At 40.9% G+C, this 24,783-nt stretch overlaps 1 protein-coding gene across 18 annotated transcripts in view; it reads left to right on the forward strand.

The window, feature by feature from the left end:
• Positions 1 to 24,783, forward strand: part of LOC147343084 (uncharacterized) — a 282,954-nt gene that overhangs the window by 81,854 nt on the left and 176,317 nt on the right. For 14 of the 18 annotated variants that reach the window (XR_015156989.1, XR_015157010.1, XM_086382509.1 and 11 more), the window contains one exon: positions 6,279 to 6,366. Coding sequence is in view for 16 of the 18 variants with exons in the window: in XM_086382509.1 (XP_086238635.1) it covers positions 6,279 to 6,366 (88 nt within the window). In the remaining 2 variants the exon portion in view is untranslated. Of the gene's footprint in view, positions 1 to 6,278; positions 6,367 to 14,351; positions 16,177 to 24,783 lie in introns of those variants that run through there. The other 4 variants (XM_086382506.1, XM_086382494.1, XM_086382508.1 and 1 more) reach the window with 1 other exon arrangement.

Consider the following 24,783-nt stretch of genomic DNA (forward strand, 5'->3'; position numbering starts at 1 on the left):
GAGGTGAACAAGCACCCTGTCTTCCCCCAGGATGTGCTGGCAGCTGTTGCCTTGGGGAAGGTGGGCTAGGGATGGAGGGGTTAGAGTCAGAGCCAGGTTCTCCTGTGCTCAGTTGCTGACACCAGTGTGTTGGGGGTGGAGTGGGAGTCTCAGGGTCCTAGAAAGGAGCACTTAGGTTTGGTCTCAGTGGTTCCCATCCCCTCTTAGAAGGAATGTGCACTCCCCACCCCAGTGTAGGCATTTTTGCCCCACTGTGGAGCAGCACTGGAGCTGGGGGGTCCAGAGTAGGGGTTCAGTGTGGTCCTTATTGTGTGCTGGGTTAGTCCTGGCACACTATTCAGAGATCCAGACCACCTCCAACCTGATGCCTGTACAGATGCCAGTAATGATCACCCTCTCCCTGTTCAGTGGTCATGCCAGGTCCGAGCCAGCTCCAGTCCCCCAACTACACACTATCCTTGGCAGTGGTACCCTTTATCCTAGTGAGCTGTGCCAGTACTAGAGGGCCAAAGTGGGTACTTGGTTTGGCTGGTGTGCATACTCGGGTGATCTGAGTCCCAGGCTGTTTCAATCTGCTTCCTCCACCTTGCACCTAGGATTAAGCAAGCATTTGTGCACTCGTCACAAATAGAGTCTAGGTTTCTAGCAATCTTCTTGTTAGTCCCACTGATTTGCGAAACAGCTAAGGTGACTTGTCTTCCTGGTTTTGAACCGCAAGGCTGGGAGCCTGATATGTGGTTTTAACTGCTCATTCCCTGTGGAAGACCTCTAAACCCATGTAATCCACCTTCTCTTATGTGTCCCCTGCTAGGGGCACAGCTCTTAACCTGATTGCTTCTCTTCCCTTCCTACCTTGACACCATGCTGATCTTTCTTTACAGCCTTGGTTGTACAGGAGTCATTCAGCCAGTCTGCAGTTTGTTTACATTGAAATTTGCTCTGCATGTAGATGCATATTTTTAATAGTACAATGTATTTGATAAATGGATGTTACAAAAGTCATCCCGTAAAGGACACTCATATGTGTTGAACACGATCCTGGGAAGAGGATGATGAGAAACGTTGCTGTTGCTGACATCATTTGCTCTTTGGCCTCTGAGGTTCAACCTGCTCAGCCTTGCACATTGGTTAATTTGCCCACTCTTTGCTTCCAAACATGAGAGATTAATTTCAGTCCTAAAGTCTCATGTGGCCATAGGGCTCTGTGTCTAAAGAGATAGAAGAGGAGCCTTTTGAGAAGTCACCTGTAGCCATGGAGATTACAGAGCCATCTTGAGATTGACTTGCTTTTTCAAGACAAAATTGGAAATTCAAATATTGTGTTGCTGTCACTGTGTCTCCGTGCCGCCACCCACCCTACCTCCTTCCTTGCCCTCTCTTTCCACATGTAGATTTATTTTTAATGCATTCTTGGGGGGTAGATGAGCTCAGCACCCTCCTGCTCTACCATTTTGATCTCTTCTCTCTAGCTCTCTAGTTTTCCGGATTTAATGAAATCATTTTCTTTTTTTTTTTTTTAAGAGTTGTCCAATTTTTAATTTAATTAAGTAATTAATTTATGGATGTCACGGGTCTCCATGGCTGTGTGGGCTTTTCTTTAGTTGCAGTGAGTGGGGCTACTCTTTAGTTGCAGTGCACGAGCTTCTCATGGGGCTGTCTTCTTTTGTTGTGGAGCACACACTCTAGGGCACTCGAGTTTCAGTAGCTGTAGCACATGGGCTCAGTAGTTGCAGCTCCCGAGCTCTGGAGCAGAGCTCAATAGTTGTGGTGTATGGATTTAGTTGCTCCATGGCATGTGAGATCTTCCTGGATCAGGGATCAAACCCAGGTCTCCTGCATGGGCAGGTGGAGGCAAGACAATGGCGATAGCACTGAGCCACCAGGCAAGCCCTGAAGTCATTTTCTTTTCTCTTAAGCTGTATATGACTTCCAGCAATTTTGTAAAGTATATTTCTATAAATGAAACCAAAAAATCTACCTTTTCTCCCTATTTGATCCCTCTAGAATTCAGAAGCTTATTGAGTATTCTTATTTTTATGGCAATATAGTTATTTGCATAAGTTCAGTAAGAATCTGTGCTACTTGTAACAGGAGACAATTGGAATCATTGGGTATATCACTAAGGCTTTTTGACTGGAATGTCATATTTGAGAATATGCACAAAGTCGGATATGACCAGATAGTTTTGAGGAACTAATATTGATTTTATGAAGTCAATAAAAGTGCCTTAGAAAAACTGGCCTTGTACCTTGCTTAGAGGGTTCCTGGCAGCCTTACCCCATAAGTAAGGAAAGTCACTTCCTGGTAAGCCCACGAACATCAGAATATTTTGAGTACCATGAAAAGAGAGGAATTTGCCCAGATCTGTAGTATTTCAGATGGAGTCTGATGGTGAATTCTTGCCTTGGCTTCTTAGCCTGAGAAGGCTTTTTAAAAAAGTCCAATCTATGATTCCTTCTGAAAAGTCCTAGAAAAGCAGATTTTAAAATGTTTATATGGTCAATCACTATTGTTGCTACATTTAAGTGATTAATCAGGTCAAATTTAATGAGACTAGGCTTATTTTGCAAACAGATTAGTCTTACTGTGATTATTTTTGATAGAATTGAGGATGACTGTAGAGGAAAGAATGTTTAAATAAAATGTTATAACATAAACTTGTGTTTATCAGATTCTAGCTTTGTTCATTGTCTTTAACGTTTTATTGTATATCTGTAAACTGAACTAAATCCTGAATTCTAGTTTTCTCATATGTCTGGTTACAACTCTGCAAACTTACGTTTCCATTATTCTCCCACCCTTGTTTTATGGAATCACTAAGAATAAAGACTGCCCCAGAATCATTTTGGAAGTGACCTTACCAGATCCTCCTCACTACCCGCCAAATGGCAGAGATTTGAGCCTTGTGTCCACATTCCCCAATTAAAGGGGGTCCTCCAGACTTGGAAGTGCATACCGATTGGAGATCTAAATTTAAGTTACTAGGACAATTCCTCTTCAGAAGCAGACAGCGTCCTGTGGTAGGCAGTTCTTCCAAGATCAAAGTCTTCATCTCCAGTGTAAAATATTTCTTCCTTTTTCCTTTTTTGCTAACTTGTTTTTTTTCTTTCTTTTAATACACAAGAAGACAATGTACCTTAACTCTGGCAGCTATTGCTGGTAAGGCCATAGCTGCACAACAGAAGTCCTTATGTTTTCTTTTTAAGGTGATTTTAGAGGATAGAATTGTCTTATTATTTACTGACTGAACAAGAAATAGTATGTGCTGTGGAATATAACCTGATGGATCAACACCTCTGATATTGTAGCAAATACAAAAAAAGATAACAAACAAAGCACTTGGCTAGAGGAGGTTGATGCCCCTTTGGGTACATTCTTTGATTTATTTGATAACCAACTGATGTGGTTCATAGGGTCCCTGGCTGAGGCGTGCACTTCAGTCTCTTGGTGTTATCCTCCTAACAGTTTTCATCATAGTCTCCATGGTGCACTGTGTTCTGCCAGAGGTCTTAAATGCCTGTTCATAACCATTAGCAGTAAATCAGATGGTCTCACTGTGCTTAGCGAAACCAAAACAAGATGAACAATGAGATAAATAGCAAAAACAGTTTTTCCACAGATTTATCATAACCTATGAGTTTTGCAGTGAGGAAAGAGCAACTTAACTCTGTTAGTGACTTATAGTGATGCTAATAGCACATTTGGGGCCAGTCTCTCACATAGGGGTGGATGATCCAAAGTGGGGAATTGTTAAATTAATTAAACAAGAAGGCCATTAGACCGAGGTGGCTCTAATTGCCTTGGCAGCCTACATAAACAAACCAAAATCTCAGCCTCTAATCACCTCAAGGTTTTGAAATCAAAACACCAAGAACAGCCAAATCACAAACAGCCAGCCAGGCTTTAAGCTATAATTTAAGCTACAATTAATAATTGCCTTACTTTGATTCTGCCTTTCCTCTATGAAAGTTTCTCTCCAAGTTCCTATTCGTGGGACCTCCTAACCACTTAGGAGGTATTGCCCAATTTGAGTCAGTTTTTTTGCTTAAACTCTTAAGAAGGTAATTTACTTTGAGTGATTAGGGGTTATTAATCAATAAATTGAATAAACAACTTTATTAATATAACAAAGAACCAAAATAGCAGTGGAGAAGACCTAGAGGACTATTTAGGAAGTAAGATAAACAGGACTGGTGAGTCACGTTTCCTGCAAGCTTTGGAGAGATCTCCTGGGTCTTCTACTCCAGTGTTTTGCTCTCAGTGGAACTCAGTTACCCTCCTCACATCTCTTTTCTGTTCTGATACCAACTGACTTCTCCTTCCTCATACTTCCTGCTTCTTGACCAGTTCAGTCCATCTGGACCTTTTTGCTACAGTTCCCTCTACTCACACACTATTTTTTATTTTTTTAATTATATGTCTTGGTTCAAATTTCTGGGAAAGTTAGTCTGATTTATCTAGTTTCTTTTTGTGAGCAGGGCATACGGGTCTTTGCCCAGACCTTGGAGTGGTGGTCCTTTGCATCAGCTGAATGAGAATGTGAAAGTCAGTAGGGTTACATGAAAAGACATGGCCACCTGTTTAGTAGAGGCTGTGGGTGGGAAAGTGTCCCTTAGAAGGATGTAGAGGGAGGGCAAGCACACTGGCTGTTACATCTGCCTAATCACCTGGGGTAAGTTTCACGATAAATCAAAATTTCCAATGACAGCCTCATTTCATCCACATTAAAACATTGTGAGGTACGCTTGGCTGGGATTATCTCCATTTTGTGAATGAGAAGACAGAAGTTCAGAGAGAATGGTTTGTAGAGATGAGTACAGCATCTTATTTGTACATTTTAGTCTCAAAATATTAGAGATGGACAATAAGATTCTGGTCCAGCCATCTATCCCTTCATTTCAGTTCAGTCGCTCAGTCGTGTCCGACTCTTTGCGACCCCATGAACTGCACCATGCCAGGCCTCCTTATCCATCACCAACTCCCAGAGTCCACCCAAACTCATGTCCATTGAGTTGGTGATGCCATCCAGCCATCTCATCCTCTGTCGTCTCCTTCTCCTCCTGCCCTCAATCTTTCCCAGCATCAGGGTCTTTTCAAAAGAGTCAGCTTTTCACATCAGGTGGCCAAAACATTGGAGTTTCAGCGTCAACATCAGTCCTTCCAATGAATACCCAGGACTGATCTCCTTTAGAATGGACTGGTTGAATCTCCATGTAGTCCAAGGGACTCTCAAGAATCTTCTCCAACACCACAGCTCAAAAGCATCAATTCTTTCGTGCTCAGCTTTCTTTATAGTCCCACTCTCACATCCATACATGACTACTGGAAAAACCATAGCCTTGACTAGATGGACCTTTGTTGGCAAAGTAATGTCTCTGCTTTTTAGTATGCTGTCCCATCACTTGGACCAAATACCGTCTTTACATGTATGCAGAGACCCAGAGAAATCACCATGAATTGTCCACTCTGGAATCTATTAAATTTATTTGAAACAAAATGAGTTTCAGATTTCGTTTAATGTAAACCTTGGGAGAGTAGCAGGAGTTCACTGTTTTAACAATGTTGGCTGAATTATAATCCTGTTCTGTTTCTCCTTATACCATTTTATCTTCCCTTTACAAAGAAATCACTTGAGATTACAGAATGAAAATTTGAGACTATGCAGTAGAATTTTCCTGAATTTTTCAAGAATTTTTAGCTGCTCAGTGTTCCTAATCCTCAATTTAACAAGGCTTGGTTCTTCCCCACCAAGTTCCTATAGCAATCTCAAATATTCTGTGCTGTTGATGCTACTGAGAAATCCTGTTTCTGTAGACAGCATGTGCTTTTCAAGGTCAATGACTAGACAGTGGAGAGAGAGCCCTGAGAAGGAATCCAGTCAAATGAGCCTGGAATTTTCACTTCAGCCACCGTTTAGATAGTTCTTTCTTTCTGCAACTCATCCTCCTTAATTAAATCACAGTCTCTAGGTTCTCACAATACCACAGAAAATGGAACCAAAACACCATTTTAAAAGCATGGGGAAGATTTCTATTTGTAAGATTTCCTTTTGAGACTTGGATTCGGAACAGCCATGATGTCTTTTTAATTTTTTTGTTAGTTTTTGGCTGCACTCAGTGGTATATGGGACCTCAGCTTCCTGACCAGGGATTGAGCCCACACCCCATATAGTTGAAGTGCAGAGTCTTAACCTCTGGGCCTCCAGGGAAGTTCCCTATTTTTTATTAATATCTTGTGTGGATCTTATGTCAATTTCTCTGGTTGCCACTCTCTTTCAGGATTCTTTTAACACAGACTACATGGGATACACACAGGAGCATGTGGCTGCCAATGAATATGGGGCTTCTGGCCTGTCAGATAAAACAGGTAAATAACAAATTCTGTAAAGTGTGTTCTTTTTTTTTTTTTTTTTTAAATAGCAAAGCTGAAGTTGCTTGCTAAATGTGAGTGAAATTAAGAACTTAGGTGGAGTGTGCTGAAATAAGATTCATTTGGTTTTACAAAACACATGAAATCATCTGCAGTCATCTAGGGATCATAGAGCTCAACAGTTGGAAACTACTTGGTTGGGTGTGTCCCTAAGTTTTGCATGTGAAAAGTGAAAAAGAGTGGAATGTAGACTGTAATACAAGCTGTAGTCAGGGATTTCGGATTCTAACCATGGTTCTGCTGGTAACCGGTTCCCTCACCTAAATGAGGGAACTGACTTAATTTCTCAAGGTAAGTGTTTTTGGTGATAAAAATCAAGGGTTTTGCCATATATCAACATGAATCTGCCAATTGTAAAGTTAAAAAATAAAATTAATTTAAAAAAATCAAGGGTTTTGACTAGGTGATCACTTAAGGTCTTCTTCAATTCAGTGATTTATGACATTTGTCACAGGAAAACCATCTTCACATTTTCTTCCTTCAGCCTGATTGCAATTTCTGAGATCATAAGTAAAACCTAATTAGCTGGCATTGAGAAGATTATTCACAGTATACCCTAATCATCCTGGACATCTTGTTCTGTTGTTTTAATCTCTGCTGTTTTTCCCCCTGAGGAATTTGAGACTTACTCGATGCACTTCATAAACTGAGAAGTGGTACATTTTTAAAAAATTGAAATCACCTTTAAGCATTTTGCAAAAATGTATTTAATTCGAGGAAGTGAAAAACTAATCTTATTTATGCTTTCTTTTGTATCAATATAATAATTTAAATGCAGCACAGATTGCTTATTGTGACTCACAAGACAAGGTAGACAAGAACTATATTTATGTACTTATCTTGCCTTTAAATTAACTGCCCTCCCCCCACTTTTTGCCTGAGCCTTTGGTTGCTATAGAAACTGACATGGCCTCCAACTGAGATTCCCAGGAGACTTAATTGCAGTCCCAATTTCATAAACTCTCTATTAACCTTTGCCTAACAAATAGATATGTATACAGTGTAAAACAAGTTGGATGAATAGTTTAAAGTGATGCGTATATTTTTAGGTTTTGTGTGCCCAGTGTTCTCTTTCAGTCCGTTAAACATATTTATAATCCGTGTGTTAGTGTTACTGTCTCTTCCTTTTTAGAAAATGCTGGGTTTAATATATACATATCTAAGAGATCAGAATATTTCTCAGGAAAGGTTCAGAATGGAAACTGAATGTGTCTATATAGGTTTGGATGTATTTAGATATGCTATCTGTGTGTCTCTACAACATGTGTTTGTCTGTGTTGGGCACTGTGCTTAGCATTTAATGTGTCATCTCATTTAGCTCTCTTGTCAGCTTTATGTAGCAAGTTTGGGGATGTCCACTATTTCACAGCTGAGGGACCTGAGAGGGAGTTACACCTCCCATGGCTAGTAAGTGTCAGAGCTGGAATGAGAACCCAGACTATTAGACCCCGTGCGTGAGTGCTCAGTCACTTCAGTTGTGTCCGACTCTCTGTGATGCTATGGACTGTAGCCTGCCAGGCTCCCCTGTCTATGGGGATTCTCCAGGCAAGAATACTGGAATGGGTTGCTATTTCCTCCTCCAGGGGGTCTTCTCAGGGATCGAACCCACATCTCTCATGTCTCCTGCACTGGCAGGTAGGGTATTTACCACCAGTGCCATCTGGGAATCCCTGTTGGAGCCTAGCACTCTTAAATGTTCCATATGTATCTGTTTGTACGTTTCTAGAAGCTGCTTGGGGATTGTGTGCAGGGCTCCAGAGAAAGTCTCCTTTTCCAGGTGAATCACTCATTTCTAGAGGCAGGGCAGATGAGTAAACAAGGCATAGTCCTTGGTCTCAGGGAGAGCCTGGAGGCCGGGTTGGGTTTGGTGAGAGGAGAAAATAGACATGAAAGTATAATTACAAATTGCTAAGACTTAGAAGACAGATGTCAGTAGCTTAAAACCTTAGCCTTACCACTCAGTCATGTTCAAAGACACACTAGCTTGAATGTGAAATGACTGAAAAACAATTTAATCTCTATGGAAGTTTCTCTAAGAATGCCAAAGGCAGGCCTGTTTGTACAGCCTAAAAACAGCCTATTTCCTCCCCTTCCCCTATATCTCACACCTGAATTAGCTGTCATGGCATCAGGGTACCATTTTTGCATGTGGACAACTAATGATTCAGCACCGTTTGTTGAAAGTTCTACCCTCTTTCACTGTAAGTTTCCCCAGACTGTCTCACAAACTTGGCATGTGCTGTCTGTCTAGTTGCTCTCCAGTCCCCTCTCAGGCTCATTTCTCTATTAACATCGACTGGCTTAACCTCTCTGATGACTTTCACTTTCCTTATTCTGCCATCACTCAAGTTTTGTATACTGGCTTGCTTGGGAACTGGCTAAAGGCTGGAGTTTTTCCTTAAAGAAGAGATAGGTTAGGGGAGAAGACAGCAGACACGACTCAGTATCTTAAAATCTGTGCCACAGAGGAATAAACTTTATGCAGTGGGAGACAGAGAAGGGCAGACAGACATTCTTACCTGGGGAGTGAGAGGGAGGGATTCACAGAAGTTGATCTTTCGAAGGATGATTGGGTATTTTCCAGGTAGCAAGGGGAGAGAGATGAGAGGTCAACATATGTCAGAGTTCATTGGCATACACGGGTATAGTGTGTTTGAAGAATTTATAAATGATTCTTTTTGAGAAAAGTTGCAAATATTTAGAAGAGAAAAATATAAATGAGTTATTTTGAAAAAGACAGTTGAACTAAGAGAGTGAGAGGGAATTTAGTCCAGCCTTCTTCATTTTACTGTCTAGGAGATGGAGACCTAACAATGCATTATTTTTATACTTATTGAAAAGTGATCTATTTTTCAAATGCTTTTTTAATTGAGGCATAATTAATGTACAGTTTCATATGTTTCATAACACAGTGATTCACATTTTTAAAGGTTATATTCCATTTATAGATGACCATAACGGCCATATGGTCGTTCTATTTTTAGTTTTTTGAAGAACCTCCATACTGTTTTCTATAGTGCCGGCATCAATTTACATACTCACTATTAATGTAGGAGGGTTCATTTTTCTCCACATCCTCACCAGCATTTGTTATTTGTGTTCTTTTTGATGGTAGCCATTCTGACAGGTTTGAGGTGATTTCTCACTATGGTTTTGAATTGCATTTCTCTGATGATTAATGATGCTGGATGTCTTTTCATGAACTTATTGGCCATCTGTATGTCTTCTTTTGAAAAATGTCTGTTCAGGTCTTCTGCCTCTTTTAAAATCAGATGTGTGTGTGTGTGTGTGTGTGTGTGTGTGTGTGTGTTTCTGATGTTGAGTTATATGAGCTGTTATATATTTTACATATTAGCCCCTTGCCAATCATATTATTTAGAAATATTTTCTTCCATTCTGTGGGTTGTCTTTTCATTTTTTTTATGGTTTCCTTTGCTGTGCAGGTGGTTTTAATTTTAATTAGATCCCATTTGTTCATTTTTGTTTTTATTTTTATTACTCTAGGAGGTGGATTTCAAAAGATATTGCTGTGATTTATCTCAAAGAATGTTCTTCCTCTGTTTTCCTCTAGGAGTTTTATAGTATCTGGCCTTGCATTTAGATATTTAATCCATTTTGAGTTTATTTTTGTGAATGGTATTAGAGAATGTCCTAATTTCATTCTTTTTCATGTAGCTATCCAGTTTTCCCACCACCACTTCCTGAAGAGACTGTCTTTTCCCCATTGTATATTCTTGCTTATTTTGTTGTAGATTAATTGATCACAGTCACATGGGCTTATTTATGGGCTTTATATCCTGTTCCATTGATCTGTGTTTCTATTCTTGTACCAGTACCATATTGTTTACATGTCTGTAGCTTTGTAGTATAGTCTGAAGCCAGGGTCTTCAGATTATATAATATAGTCCTCCAGCTCCATTTTTCTTTCTCAGGATTGCTTTGACTATTTGGGGTCATTTGTGTTTCCATACAAATTAAAAAATTTTTTTGCTCTAGGTGTGTGAAAAATGCCACTGGTAATTTCATAGGGATGACATTGAATCTGTATATTGCCTTGGGTAGTATAGTCATTTTGACAATGTTGATTCCAATCCAAGAACATGGTATATCTTTCAGTCTGTTTGTGTCATCTTCAGTTTCTTTCATCAGTGTCTTATGGTTTTCAAAGTACAAATGTTTTTCCTCCTTCAGCTCAGTTCAGTTCAGTTGCTCAGTCGTGTCTGACTCTTTGCGACCCCGTGAATTGCAGCACGCCAGGCCTTCCTGTCCATCACCAACTCCCGGAGTTCACCCAAACTCATGTCCATCAAGTTGGTGATGCCATCCAGCCTTCTCATCCTCTGTCGTCCCCTTCTCCTCCTGCCCCCAATCCCTCCCAGCATCAGAGTCTTTTCCAATGAGTCAACTCTTCACATGAGGTGGCCAGAGTATTGGAGTTTCAGCTTTAGCATCATTCCTTCCAAAGAAATCCCAGGGCTGATCTCCTTCAGAATGGACTGGTTGGATCTCCTTGCAGTCCAAGGGACTCCCAAGAGTCTTCTCCAACACCACAGTTCAAAAGCATCAATTCTTTGGTGCTCAGCTTTCTTCACAGTACAACTTTCACATCCATACATGACTACTGGAAAAACCATAGCCTTGACTAGATGGACCTTTGTTGGCAAAGTAATGATGTCTGCTTTTGAATATGCTATCTAGGCTGGTCAAAACTTTCCTTCCAAGGAGTAAGCATCTTTTAATTTCATGGCTGCAGTCACCATCTGCAGTGATTTTGGAGCCCCAAAAATAAAGTCTGACACTTTCCACTGTTTGCCCATCTATTTCCCATGAAGTGATGGGACCAGATGCCATGATCTTCGTTTTCTGAATGTTGAGCTTTAAGCCAACTTTTTCACTCTCCTCTTTCACTTTCATCAAGAGGCTTTGTAGTTCCTCTTCATTTTCTGCCATAAGGGTGGTGTCATCTGCATATCTGAGGTTATTGATATTTCTCCCGGCAGTCTTGATTCTAGCTTGTGCTTCTTCCAGCCCAGCGTTTCTTGTGATGTATATACAGCCTTGACGTACTCCTTTTCCTCTTTGGATCCAGTCTGTTGTTCCATATCCAATTCTAACTGTTGCTTCCTTGATCTGCATATAGGTTTCTCAAGAGGCAGGTCAGAGATAGGCTTATTCCTTGGTATTTTATTCTTTCCTTCTTTAAATTTTTGCCACTTCATATGGCATGCAGGATCTTAGTTCCCCTGTGGGGAAGTGCAGAATCTTAACCCCTGGAACAGGGAAGTCCACCTAGATATTTTATTCTTTTTGATGTGATGGTAAGTGGGATTGTTTCCTTGATTTCTGTTTCTGATCTTTTGTTGTTAGTGTATAGGAATACAAGAAATTTCCGTGTATTAATTTTTTATCCTGAAATTTTACTGAATTCTTTGATGACCTCTAGTAGTTTTCTGGTAACATCTTTAGGATTTTCTATGTAAAGTGTCATGTTATCTGTAAACAGTGATGGTTTGACTTCTTTTCTAATTTGGATTCCTTTTATTATTATTTTTTTTGTCTTCTCTGACTGTCATGACTTTGACTTACAAAACTGTGTTGAAAAAAGTAGTGAGAATGGTCATCCTTGTTTCATTTCTGATCTTAAAGGAAATACTTTGTTTCTCAGTATTGAGGATGATGTTATCTGTGGGTTTGTCATATATGACTTTTATTATGCTGAGGTAGATTCTCTCTATGCCAATTTTCTAAAGAGTTTTTAATCATAAGTTGGCATGGAATTTTGCAAAAGCTTTTTCTGCATCTTCTGAGATGATCTTACGGTTTTTGTTCTTCACTTTGTTAATGTGTATCACACTGATTGATTTGCAGATACTGAAGAATCCTTGCATCTCTGGGATAAATTACACTTGATTATGGTGTTTCATGATCCTTTTACTGTATTATTGGGTTCAGTTTGCTAGTATTCTGTTGAGGATTTCTGCATCAGTGTTCATTAATGATATTGGCCTGTAATTTTCTTTTCTTGTCATATCTTTGGCTGGTTTTGGTATCAGGGTGATGGTGGCCTCGTAGAATAAGTCTGGATGTGTTCCTTCCTCTGCAATTTTTTGGAAGAGTTTTAGAAGGACAGGGGTTAACCCTTCTGTAAATGTTTAATAGAATTTGCCTATGAAGCCATTTGGTCCTGGACTTTTGTTTGTTGGAAGTTTTTAAATCACAGTTTGTATTAGAGTACTTGTTATTGGACTGTTCATTTTCTTTTTCTTCCTGGTTCAGTCTTGGAAGGTTGTTACCTTTCTTAGGAATTTGTCCATTTCTTCTAGGCTGTCCAATTTATTGGCATGTAGTTGCTTGTAGTTGTCTCTCATGATCTTTGTGTTATTGTGGTATCTGTTGTAACTTCCATTTCTGATTTTATTGACTTGAGCCCTTTCCTTTGTTTTCTTGATAGGTCTGACTAAAGGTATTTTTTTCTTTTTATTTTTTTATTGAAGGATAATTGCTTTACAGAATTTTATTGTTTTCTGTCAAACCTCAACATGAATCAGCCATAGGTATACATATATCCCCACCCTTTTGAACCTCCCTCCCATCTCCCTCCCCGTCCCACCCCTCTAGGTTGATACAGAGCCCCTGTTTGAGTTTCCTGAGCCATACAGCAAATTCCCATTGGCTCTCTATTTTACATATGGTAATGTAAGTTTCCAGTTACTCTGTCCATACATCTCACCCTCTCCTCCCCTCTCCCTATGTCCATCAGTCTGTTCTCTATGTCTCTTTCTCCATTGCTGCCCTGTAAGTAAATTCTTCAGTACCATTTTTCTAGATTCCATATATGTGCATTAGAATATATTTATCTTTCTCTTTCTGACTCACTTTACTCTGTATAATAAGTTCTAGGTTCATCCACCTCATGAGAATTGACTCAAATGTGTTCCTTTTTACAGCTGAGTAATATTCCATTGTGTATATGTACCACAACTTCCTTTTCCATTCATCTGTTGAAGGACATCTAGGTTGCTTCCATGTTCTAACTATTGTAAATAGTGTTGCAATGAACAGTAGGATACTTGTGTTTGTTCCTTCGTTTGTGTAGTATTTCTCTGCCTTTTCATTTTTTTTTAAAACTTATTGTGTTTGAGATCTCCTTTTCCCAGGCTTCAAGGTTGAATTCTTTCTTCCTTTTGGTTTCTGCCCTCCTAAGGTTGGTCCCGCAGTTTGTGTAAGCTTTGTACGGGGTGAGATTTGTGCTGAGTTTTTGTTGTTTGTTTTTCCTCTGATGGTCAAGGCTCAGTGAGGTGGTAATCCTGTCTGCTGATAATTTGGTTTGTATTTTTTTATTATTTTTTTTTAATTAATGCTTTTATTCATTGAAATCTATTATTTCTCTAATGTATTTGTTTTCTTTTTTTACTTTACAATATTGTAGGAAGCTGTGGTACATATACACAATGGAGTATTACTCAGCCATTAAAAAGAATACATTTGAATCAGTTCTAATGAGGTGGATGAAACTGGAGCCTATTATATAGAGTGAAGTAAGCCAGAAAGAAAAGCACCAATACAGTATACTAACGCATATATATGAAATTTAGAAAGATGGTAATGACAACCCTGTATGTGAGACAGCAAAAGAGACACAGATGTATAGAACAGTCTTTTGGACTCTGTGGGAGAGGGAGCAGGGGATGATTTGGAGAATGGCATTGAAACATGTATAATATTATATAAGAAACGAATTGCCAGTCCAGGTTCGATGCAGGATACAGGAAGCTTGGGGCTGGTGCACTGGGATGTATTTTTTTTTGTTTGTTGTTTAGATGAGGCATCCTGCACAGGGTGCTATTGGTGGTTGGTTGATGCTGGGTCTTGTATTCAAGTGGTTTCCTTTGTGTGAATTCTCACTATTTGATACTCCCTAGGAATGAAGCACAATCTGGAATCAAGATTGTCAGGAGAAATATCAATAACTTCAGATATGCAGGTGCTGCTGCTGCTAAGTCGCTGCAGTCGTGTCGGACTCTGTGCGACCCCATAGACGGCAGCCTACCAGGCTCTTCCGTTCCTGGGATTCTCCAGGCAGGAACACTGGAGTGGGTTGCCATGTCCTCCTCCAATGCATGAAAGTGAAAAGTGAAAGTGAAATCGATCAGTCATATCTGACTCTTCACGACCCCATGGACTGCAGCCTACCAGGCTCCTCTGTCCATGGGATCTTCCATGCAAGGGTACTGGAGTGGGTTGCCATTGCCTTCTCCAGATACGCAGATGACATCACCCTTATGGCAAAAAGCAAAGAACTAAAAGAGCCTCTTGAGGAAAGTGAAAGAGGAGAGTGAAAAAGTTGGTTTCTGAGTTCAGCATTCAGAAAACTAACATCATGGCATCTGGTCCCATCGCTTCATGGTAAATAGATGGGAAAACAGTGAGAGACTTTTTCTTTTGGAGCTCCAAAATCACTGCAGATGGTGACTGCAGCCATGAAATTAAAAGATGCTTGCTTCTTGGAAGAAAAGCTACGACCAACCTAGCTGCTGCTGCTACTGCTGCTAAGTCGCTTCAGTCGTGTCTGACTCTGTGTGACCCCATGGACGGCAGCCCAGCAGGCTTCCCCATCCCTGGGATTCCCAAGTCAAGAACACTGGAGTAGGTTGCCATTTCCTTCTCCAATGCATGAAAGTAAAGAGTGAAAGTGAAGTTGCTCAGTCGTGTCCGACTCTTAGCCACCCCATGGGCTGCAGCCCACCAGGCTTCTCCGCCCATGGGATTTTCCAGGCAAGAGTACTGGAGTGGGGTGCCATTGCCTTCTACAGCATATTAAAAAGCAGAGACATTACTTTGCCAACAAAGGTCCATCTAGTCAGAGCTATGGTTTTTCCAGTAGTCATGTATGGATGTGAGAGTTGGACTATAAAGAAAGCTGAGTGCCAAAGAATTGATGCCTTTGAACTGTGATGTTGGAGAAGACTCTTAAGAGTCCCTTGGACTACAAGGAGATCCAACCAGACCATCCTAAGGGAAATCAGTCCTGAATATTCATTGGAAGGACTGATGCTGAAGCTGAGCCTCCAATACTTTGCCCACCTGATGTGAAGAACCAACTCATTTGAAAAGACCCTGATGCTGGGAAAGATTGAAGGCAGCAGGAGAAGGGGATGACAGAGGATGAGATGGTTGGATAGCATCACCGACTCAAGGGACATGAGTTTGAGTAAACTCCGGGAGCTGGTAACAGACAGGGAGGCCTGGTGTGCTGCAGTGCATGGGGCACAAAGAGTTTGACATGACTGAGTGACTGAACTGAACTGAGGGTTAGTTCTCTGGTAGTCTAAGGTCTTAGAGTCAGTGTTCCCACTCCAAAGGCTCAGGTCTTGATCTCTGGCCAGGAATGAAGATTCCACAAGTGGCTTATTACGGCATTAAGTGAGATTAAGACAAACGTCCAAAAACAGGAAACCAAAGATGAACCCCAGACAGATGGCAGTTACAAAATCAGGCAAGTAATAATTAAAATAATGGAACATACACATATACATATATACCCATGAGCAAAGTCAAAACAGTCCAACAAAAATAAAGTACAATAGATTGACCTGGAGAACAAAGGAAATCAAAAATTATATTTACCAGTTAATAGCAAGACTAACTAAAGCATGAAGTGGAAAGCAAATCTAAAGCAAGGTGCCAAGTGGGTAATAAAGCAATGAAAACAAAACTAACAAATATGTTGAGAGGAAAGGAAAGAAAGAATAGATATGCAAAGGTAAATAGAGGTAGATGAAGAAGATTTATAATACATTAAAGATTAACTAGAAGGGGAAAAGAACAGTAGGAAGGGCAAACAAAGAAATAAATGTAGAGAAAATATAATAGGTTTAAAAAAATTAAAAGTTAAAATTATAAAAAAGAGAAAAGCAAAAAAAATGGAAGAAGAAAGAAAATAGGGAAAAAAAACCCTCCACAGAACTGCAAAGACCCAACATAGATGCAGAAGTTTATAACAATAAAAATTGTGACAATATACACACACACATATACACCCATAAGCAAAATCAGAACACTCCAACAAAAGTACAATAGATTGACACCGTGAATAAAAAGGAAACCAAAAATTATGTCTACCAGAACAAAACTAACTAAAGCACAAACTAGAAAACAAAACTAACGCACAGTGCCAATTGGGGAATAAAGCAAGGAAAAGAAAACTAACAAATATGTTTGGGAGGAAAGAAAAGAAAGAAACAATAGCTATGCAAAGTTAAATAGAGGTAGATAAAGAAGATTTATATACGTTAAATATTAACTGCAAGGGGAAAAGAATAGTAGGAAAAGCAAACAAAAGAATAAATGTAGAAAAAAGAATAATATGTTTAAAAAATTAAAATTAAAAAAAGAGAAAAGAAAAAAGGAAAACTCCTCAGAACTGCAAAAGCCCAATGTAGAGGCAGGAGTTTGTAACACCAATAAAAAAATGTGAATGAGAAAACAAAAGAGAGAAAGAAAGCTCAAAAGCTTAATTAGATTTCGTAGTGCCAATAAAATCAACAACTACAACAGAGGGGGAGAAAAAAGAAAAAAATCCAAAAGAATCTATGCTGCTACTGCTAAGTCACTTCAGTCGTGTCCGACTCTGTGCGACCTCAGAGATGGCAGCCCACCAGCCTCCCCCGTCCCTGGGATTCTCCAGGCAAGAACACTGGAGTGGGTTGCCATTTCCTTCTCCAATGCATGAAAGTGAAAAGTGAAAGTCAAGTAGAACCAGTCAAAACATAGAATAATAAATGTTTTTTCTTGAGTCACTGCTGTCAGAGTCCTTCCCTTGCTGAGAGTCACAATCTACCTCACCTCCCTAGGATGCCCTCCAATGCTGTGCTGATCTCTGGACCTGCTGTGGGGGCAGCTCAGATTCTAATCTGGTCCTACTTCTGTGTGTTCTTGTCTCCAGTGTCCACAGCTATCAGAACTAGTGAGTTTTCTTTTGTGGGAGCTCTCAATGACCTTTTATATATTCCATAGACACAGAGTCTGCCTAGTTGATCATGTGGATTTAATATGCAGCTTGTACAGCTGGCGGGGAGGTTTTGGGTCTTCTTCCTTAGCCACACTGCCCCTGGGTTTCAATTGTAGCTTTATTTCCACCTCTGCATGTGGGCCATCCACTGGGGTTTGCTCCTGAGGCTGCCCTGGAGGACTCGGGTTTGCCCCTGTGAGGTGTGGAGGTGGCGCAGCTGCTTGGGTTGCAGGGGTTCTGGCAGCACCAGGTACTCAGGGGAATTGGTGTCTAGGGCAGCCAGAAATATAGTGCTCTAGAAGGGTTTGGCAACCAGTATTGGCTAATACACTCCAGTATTCTTGCCTGGAGAATCCCCCCGGCCTCCCTGACAGAGAAGCCTGGCAGGCCACAGTCTACAGGGTTGCAAAGAGTTGGACACAACCAAAGCGACCCTGTGTGCATAGATGCAAGACTTTTTTTGCTTGTGGCAGCTCTGCCCCAGTGAGAGTTGAGCATGAAGGTGGCCCAGCTGCTTGGCTTGTGGGGACCTTGGCGGTGCTGGTGTGCAGGGACACGCACTGCTTTCGCTGCAGGAGTTATGGCCCTATCAGAGTCTTTTTTTTGAGCCTCTTGTAGTTGGTGATCAGAAGGCCTCTTTGGCCCGTCTTTCTCAGTAGCTCCGCCCATTCAGGCACATAGAGGGCCCCCCCGACTGGGGTCTTACTCTGTAGTTCAGTGTGTCGGGCGTTTGATGGGCCAGCCTCTCTGTTGTTCAGCTGATAATGCTGGCGTGTGGGGGGAGAGAGGCTATGGTGATGGCTCCATCCCCTACATGTGACTTGGCAGTATCGCCTTGCTTCCATGGCTGCCCAGCTTTCCTCCACAGGCATTTCCCACCACAGTCTCCTCCCTCACATCCCCTCTGTCAGTCTCTCCGCAGTTAACAGCAGCCCTCACCCTGGGATTGCTCCACAATCCCTAAACTCTAGCTCCTAGCTGCTGCACCTTCCAGGAGATCTATCCCTGGAAATATCTATCCCTGGTTCTCTGAAAAGATAAATAAAATTGATAAACCTTTAGTCAGAAGAACAAGATGGCGGAGTAGGTGGATAGGGTATTTATCCCTATCTGGGGTATTTATGGCTGCAGCAAGGACTGTCTGATTCTCATTCCATTTAGGCTGCCACAGATCAGCTGTTTCACACTCAGCCTTAAATGTTTCTCCTCTGACTCAGACAATTGCCCCAATGTGGGATCAGACCTTTGCTTCAGTTCCCCCACCTGCCGAGGGCATATCTAGTCCTACTCTCACTCCTGTTCTTCCCCCTAGTTCTTTCATTCTCCTGAGTTTTGCATGGGTCTATGTATTCTTTTCCTCTGCAGACAGGTACTCTCAGCTGGTGTTCTGCATGCACTTCTGTGTCTGAAGGTGTATTCCTGATGTAGCCGTGGAGAGAAACGTACTTCCTGTTCACCTACTCCTCTGCCGTCTTGTTCTCCTGACTAAAGGTTTATCAATTTTGTTTATCTTTTCAGAGAACCAGCTTTTAATTTCCTTGGCTTCTTTTTGTTGTTGTTGTTTTCTTGATTTCTATTTCATTTATTCCTGCTCTCATCTTTATGATTTGTTCCCTTCTACTCACTTTGGTTTTTTTTTCCCCCCTCACTTTGGGTTTTGTTTGTTCTTCTGAATCTAGTTGCTTTATGTAAAAAGCAATACTTTTAGTGGGGTGATGGAAACCTGCTTTAGAACTGTAGTAAGTTCAGAAAAAATCAAGGTGACTTTTAGTTTTATCTGGTTTACATTCAGAATGAGAACACCTTATTTGAATCCTTTGGAAAAAAAATGTATGTTTCTACAACCAAGTGTTTTGCAGAACTAAACAGAAGGCTGCCATTAGAAAATAGTCATTATTTTTTGAGCCACTGAAATCTTAACATATCAGCACCTTTGAGGTGTAGGACCATTGGAAAGTTTTTCAGATTCTTCATTTAAAAAATGATTGAGCATGAGAGGAAACCAGATGGGCTTCATATAGTCTACCCTTTGGATGTCATAGATACTAAAAATTAAACATTACTATCAAACTTCAGATACATTACTTTGCTGACAAAGGTCCATCTATTCAAAACTATGGTTTTTCCAGTAGTCATGTATGAATGTGAAAGTCAGACCATAAAGAAAGCTGAGTGCCAAAGAATTGATGCTTATTAACTGTGATGTTGGAGAATACTCTTGAGAGTCTCTTGCACTGCAAGGAGATCTGACCAGTCCATCCTAAAGGAAATCAGTCCTGAATATTCATTGAAAGGACTGATACTGAAGCTGAAACTCCAATACTTTGGCCACTTGCTGTGAAGAACTGAGTCACTGGAAAACATGCTGATGCTAGGAAAGATTGAAGGTAGGAGGAGAAGGGGATGACAGAGAATGAGATGTTTGGATGGCATCACTGTCTCAATGGACATGAGCTTGGGCAAACTCTGGGAGTTGTTGATGAACAGGGAGGCCTGGTGTACTGCAGTCCATGGGATTGCAAAGAGTTGGACATGACTGAGTAACTGAACTGATCTATTTGTGATTCTGATGCTTGAAGAACTCCACTTCTATGAAATATGAGGCCTTGAGAGCAAAGTTATGTAAAAACAGAGATAGTACAAAGGAAATTAGCATAGATGTGGTCCCTGTTAATACCACACGTGTAAACAAAAATTTGAACTTGATTTTTTTTTCCCTTCTCAACTGAAGAAATAAGAAATGGATAATTCAGTGGGGAAATGATTGTGCGTTTCAGCAGTCTGCCTCCCATGAGAAATTTGTAAGGTCTAACAGAATGTCATAGCATTGTTGTAGCTGAGAAAAAAATATTAAAGAAATATGTTAATATTGTTGTTTTTTAGTTGCTAAGTTGTGTCCAGCTCTTTATGAACCTGTGGACTTCAGCACATCAGACTTCCCTATCCTTCACTATCTGCTGGGGTTTCCAAAACTCATGTCCATTGACTCTGATGCCATCCAACCACCTCATCCTCTGTCATCCCCTTCTCTTCCTGCTCTCAATCTTTCCTGGCATCAGGATCTTTTCTGATCAGAATCTGCTGTTCTCATCAGGTGGCCAAACTGTTGAAACTTCAGCATCAGTCCATCCAATGAATACTCACTGTTGATTTCCTTTAGGATTGACTGGTTTGACCTCCTTGCTGTCCAAGAGACTCCCAAGAGTCTTCTCAACCACTTCAGTTGGAAAGCATCAGTTCTTCAGCACTCACCCTTCTTTATGGTCCAAGTCTCACATCCATACATGACTACTGGAAAAACCATAGCTTTGACTATGCAGACCTTTGTCGGCTAAGTAATGTCTCTGCTTTTTAGTGTGCTGTCTAGGTTGGTCATGGCTTTCCTTCCAAGAAGCAAGCGTCTTTTAATTTCATGGCTGTTGTCACTGTCCACAGTGATTTTGGAATCCAAGAAAATAAAATCTGTCACTGCTTCCACTTTTTCCCTATCTATATGCCATGAAGGGATAGGACTAGATGCCGTGGTCTTAGTTTTTTGAATGTTGAGTTTTAAGTCAGCTTTTTCACTCTCCTCTTTCATCTTCATCAAGAGGCATTTTAGTTCCTCTTCCCTTTATGCAATTAGGGTGGTGTCATCTGCATATCGGAGGTTATTGATATTTCTCCCTGAAATCTTGATTATTCATTCGGCCCAGCATTTCCCATAATGTACTCTGCATTTAAGTTAAATAAAAGGCGACAATATATACCCTTGATGTACTTCTTTTCCAATTTTGAACCAGTTTGTTGTTTCCTGTCCGGTTCTAACTGTTGCTTCTTGACCTGCATACAGGTATCTCAGCAGACAGGCAAGGTAGTCTGGTATTCCCATCTCTTTCAGAATTTTCCATTGTTTGTTGTGATCCACACAGTCAAAAGCTCTAGAGTAGTCACTGAAACAGAAGTAGATTTTTTTTTTTTAATTCCTTTCCTTTTTTTTATGATTCAATGGATACTGACAAATGCTCTCTGGTTCCTCTACCTTTTCTAAATCCAACTTGAACATCTGGAAGTTCTCGGTTTACATACTGCTGAAGCCTCAGTTGAAGAATTTTGAGCATTACCTTGGCTAGCATGTGAAATGAGCACAGTTGTACAGTAGTTTGAACATTCTTTGGCATTGCTTTTCTTTGGGATTGGAATGAAAACTGACCTTTTCCAGTCCTGTGGCCACTGCTGAGTTTTTCAAATGTACTGGCATATTGAGTGCAGTGCTTTCACAGCATCATCTTTTAGGATTTGAAATAGCTCAGTTGGAATTCCATCACCTCCATTGGCTTTCTTCATTGTAATGCTTCCTAAGGCCCACTTGACTTTGCACTCCAGGATGTCTGGTTCTAGGTGAGTGATCACACCATGGTCCTGGTTATCCAGGCCATTAAGATCTTTTTTGTACGGTTCTGTGTATTCTTGCTACCTCTTCTTAATATCTTCTTCTTCTGTTAGGTCCCTGCTATTTCAGTCCTTTATTGTGCCCATCTTTGCATGAAATGTTCCCTTGGTATCCAGTTTTCTTGAAGAGATCTCTAGTTTTTCCATTCTGTTGTTTTCCTCTATTTCTTTGCATTGCTCACTTTAGAAGGCTTTCTTATCTCTCCTTGCTGTTTTGTAGAACTCTGCATTCAGGTGGGTATCTTTCCCTTTCTTCTTGCTTTTCACTTTTCTTCTTTTCTCAGCTATTTGTAAGGCCTCCTCAGACAACCGCTTTTCCTTCTTGCATTTTTTTCCCTTTGGGTTGGTTTTGGTTTCAGCCTCCTGTATAATGTTACAGACCTCCATCCATAGTTCTTCAGGCACTCTGTCTACCAGATCTAATCCCTTGAATTTATTCATCACCTCTTCACTGTACAGATTGTAAGGGATTTGATTTAGGTCATAAGTGAATGGCTTGGTGGTTTTCCCTACTCTCTTCAATTTAAGCCTGAATTTTACAATTAGGAGCTGATTATCTGAGCCACAGTCAGCTCCAGGTCTTGTTTTTGCTGACTGTATAGAGCTTTTCCATATTCAGTGCAAAGAATGTAATCAGTCTGATTTTGTTACTGACCATTTGTTGATGTTCATACCTGCTGTCATGCATGCTAAATTGCTTCAGTCATGTTCGACTCTTTGTGACCCTATGAACTGTAGCCTGCCAGGCTCCTCTGTCCATGGGATTCTCTAGGCAAGAATGCTAGAGTGGGTTGCTATGCCCTTCTCCAGGGGATCTTCCCGACCCAGGGATCGAACTCCTGTCTCTTACATGTCATGCTTTGGCAGGCATGTTCTTTACCACTGGAGCCATCTGGGAAGCACTGGTGATCCATTTTAGAGTCATTTCTTGTGTTGTTGGAAAAAGGTGTTTGCTATGACCAATGTGTTCTCTTGACAGAACTCTGTTAGCTTTTGCCCTGCTTCATTTTGTACTCCAAGGCCCTGCCTATTACTCCAGATATCTCTTGACTTCCTACGTTTGCATTCCACTCCCCTATGATGAAAATGTCTTTTTTTGGTGTTAGTTCTAGAAGGTCTTGTAGGTCTTCATAGAACTGGTCAACTTCAACTTCTTTGGATTACTGTGACATTGAATGGTTTGCCTTGGAAAATGAACCGAGATCATTCTGTTGTTTTTTTGTTGCACCAAGTACTGCATTTCAGACTCTTTTGTTGACTGAAGATTTCTGATTAGTTACAGGAAAATGCTAATTTCTGTGGAAGCACATTAATCTTTTGACTTTAAAGCTTCTGAAGTGGTGCACCGAAGCCTACAGAAATTGAGGCTAAGTATCTATGTTTTATCCTGCAGTTGGAACTTTTCTTCTTACCTCTCTTCAAAGTGCTGATTAAATTCATCATTATCGGTTTCTGCTTAATCAAATATTTATTGACCATTGAGTCTGTGTGAGGGATGCAGAACAATATTTTATAAGACACAATCTTTTAAATAAATGGTTTTATAATATAACTGAGGAGATGATTATACTTGGTTGGATAGTTTTCCTCCCATCCCCACCCCAAATGTCCTGAAACCTCTGAACGTGACTTTATTTGGAAATAGAGTTGTTACAAGTGTTCATAAGAAGTCATATTGAAGTAGCCTGGGCACTTAATCCAAAATCACTGGTGTTATTATACAGCAAAGAGACATAGAGACATAGGGAGGGGTGCCATGTGAAGAAGGCAGATACCAGAGTGATGAGTCCATAAGCCAAAGAATCTGAGGTTTTGCTGATCACAACTGGTACTCTGAGAAAGGTACCAGATCCTGCTCTAGTGCCTTCAGAGAGAGCATGGCCCTCAGGACACCTGGATCTTAGACTTCAAGCTTCACCCCTGTGAGAGCAAATATTTTCTCTGTTTTGAGCCACTAAGTTTGCAGCACTTTTGTGATAGCAGCCTTAAAAAACAAATACAATAGACATAAAAAATAAAGCTCCTATTATTAAGCACGGGCTCTACTCCAGGTTCCCTGTGTTCTAGCTGTTTTCTGCTCTATGGTATTATCAGCATCACCCTTGGAGGGGCAAACTGAAAGTTAAGAGATGCTTAACAATTTTTTCAGTATCACTCAGCAAGTAGTTCTAATCCTTGTCACCTAACCATGGAAAGAAGCCCATGTGGGCAGGCAGGAGGCAGAATGACAAGCAGGCAGGGGTAGACCTTAAAGCTGGCAGTAGCCCAGGTGTCCGTGAAGAGTGATGTGGAGAAACTAACTGAAGTCTGTCTGTAGGCCTGGCCATTTCAGCAACACAAAGGATCGGACTGTGACAGCAGGCAGCTGCATGGACACATCTCTAGTGCCTTCTGCTGAGTGAAAGAGGCCACACACAAACGAGTACATATATGATTTCATCTATACAAAGTTCCAGACTAGGAAAAACTAGGCAGTAGTGGAAGAAGGTAAAAGCAGTGGTTTCCAACTCTGTAGTAGATGCTCTGTTGGGAATTTGACAGCGAGGTCCCTGACAAAAGGAGGGTGTGTGCCTAGTCTTAGGTGGTCTCCTAACCTGGATGAGCCTGATCAGGGTGACACCCTTTAATCTTGCCTCAGGTGGTTTCCTTGCTGCTTCTCCTTTGATTAGCAACTGTTCTACACTTTGGAACTCAGAGAAGGTCATGGAGGCTGGAGTCTGGCCTACAAGGAATGGGGGACAAAAGGCCTCCATGCTCAGGAGCCTTACAGGGCCCTGCTTGGCATTAATCTGAACATAAAGCACAATTCACATGGTAGAGTCTGCATGAGCCATTGACCTAGCGAACTCATGCTGAAAGCTTGGAGCTAACACAGGGACTTCAGCCTCCACTCCCCTCAGGACTCGATTGGG

This window comes from Bos grunniens, chromosome 28, assembly GCF_055505025.1.
Source record: "Bos grunniens cultivar Pamir isolate PY7600 chromosome 28, Bosgru_T2T1.0, whole genome shotgun sequence".
Taxonomy (NCBI): domain Eukaryota; kingdom Metazoa; phylum Chordata; class Mammalia; order Artiodactyla; family Bovidae; genus Bos; species Bos grunniens.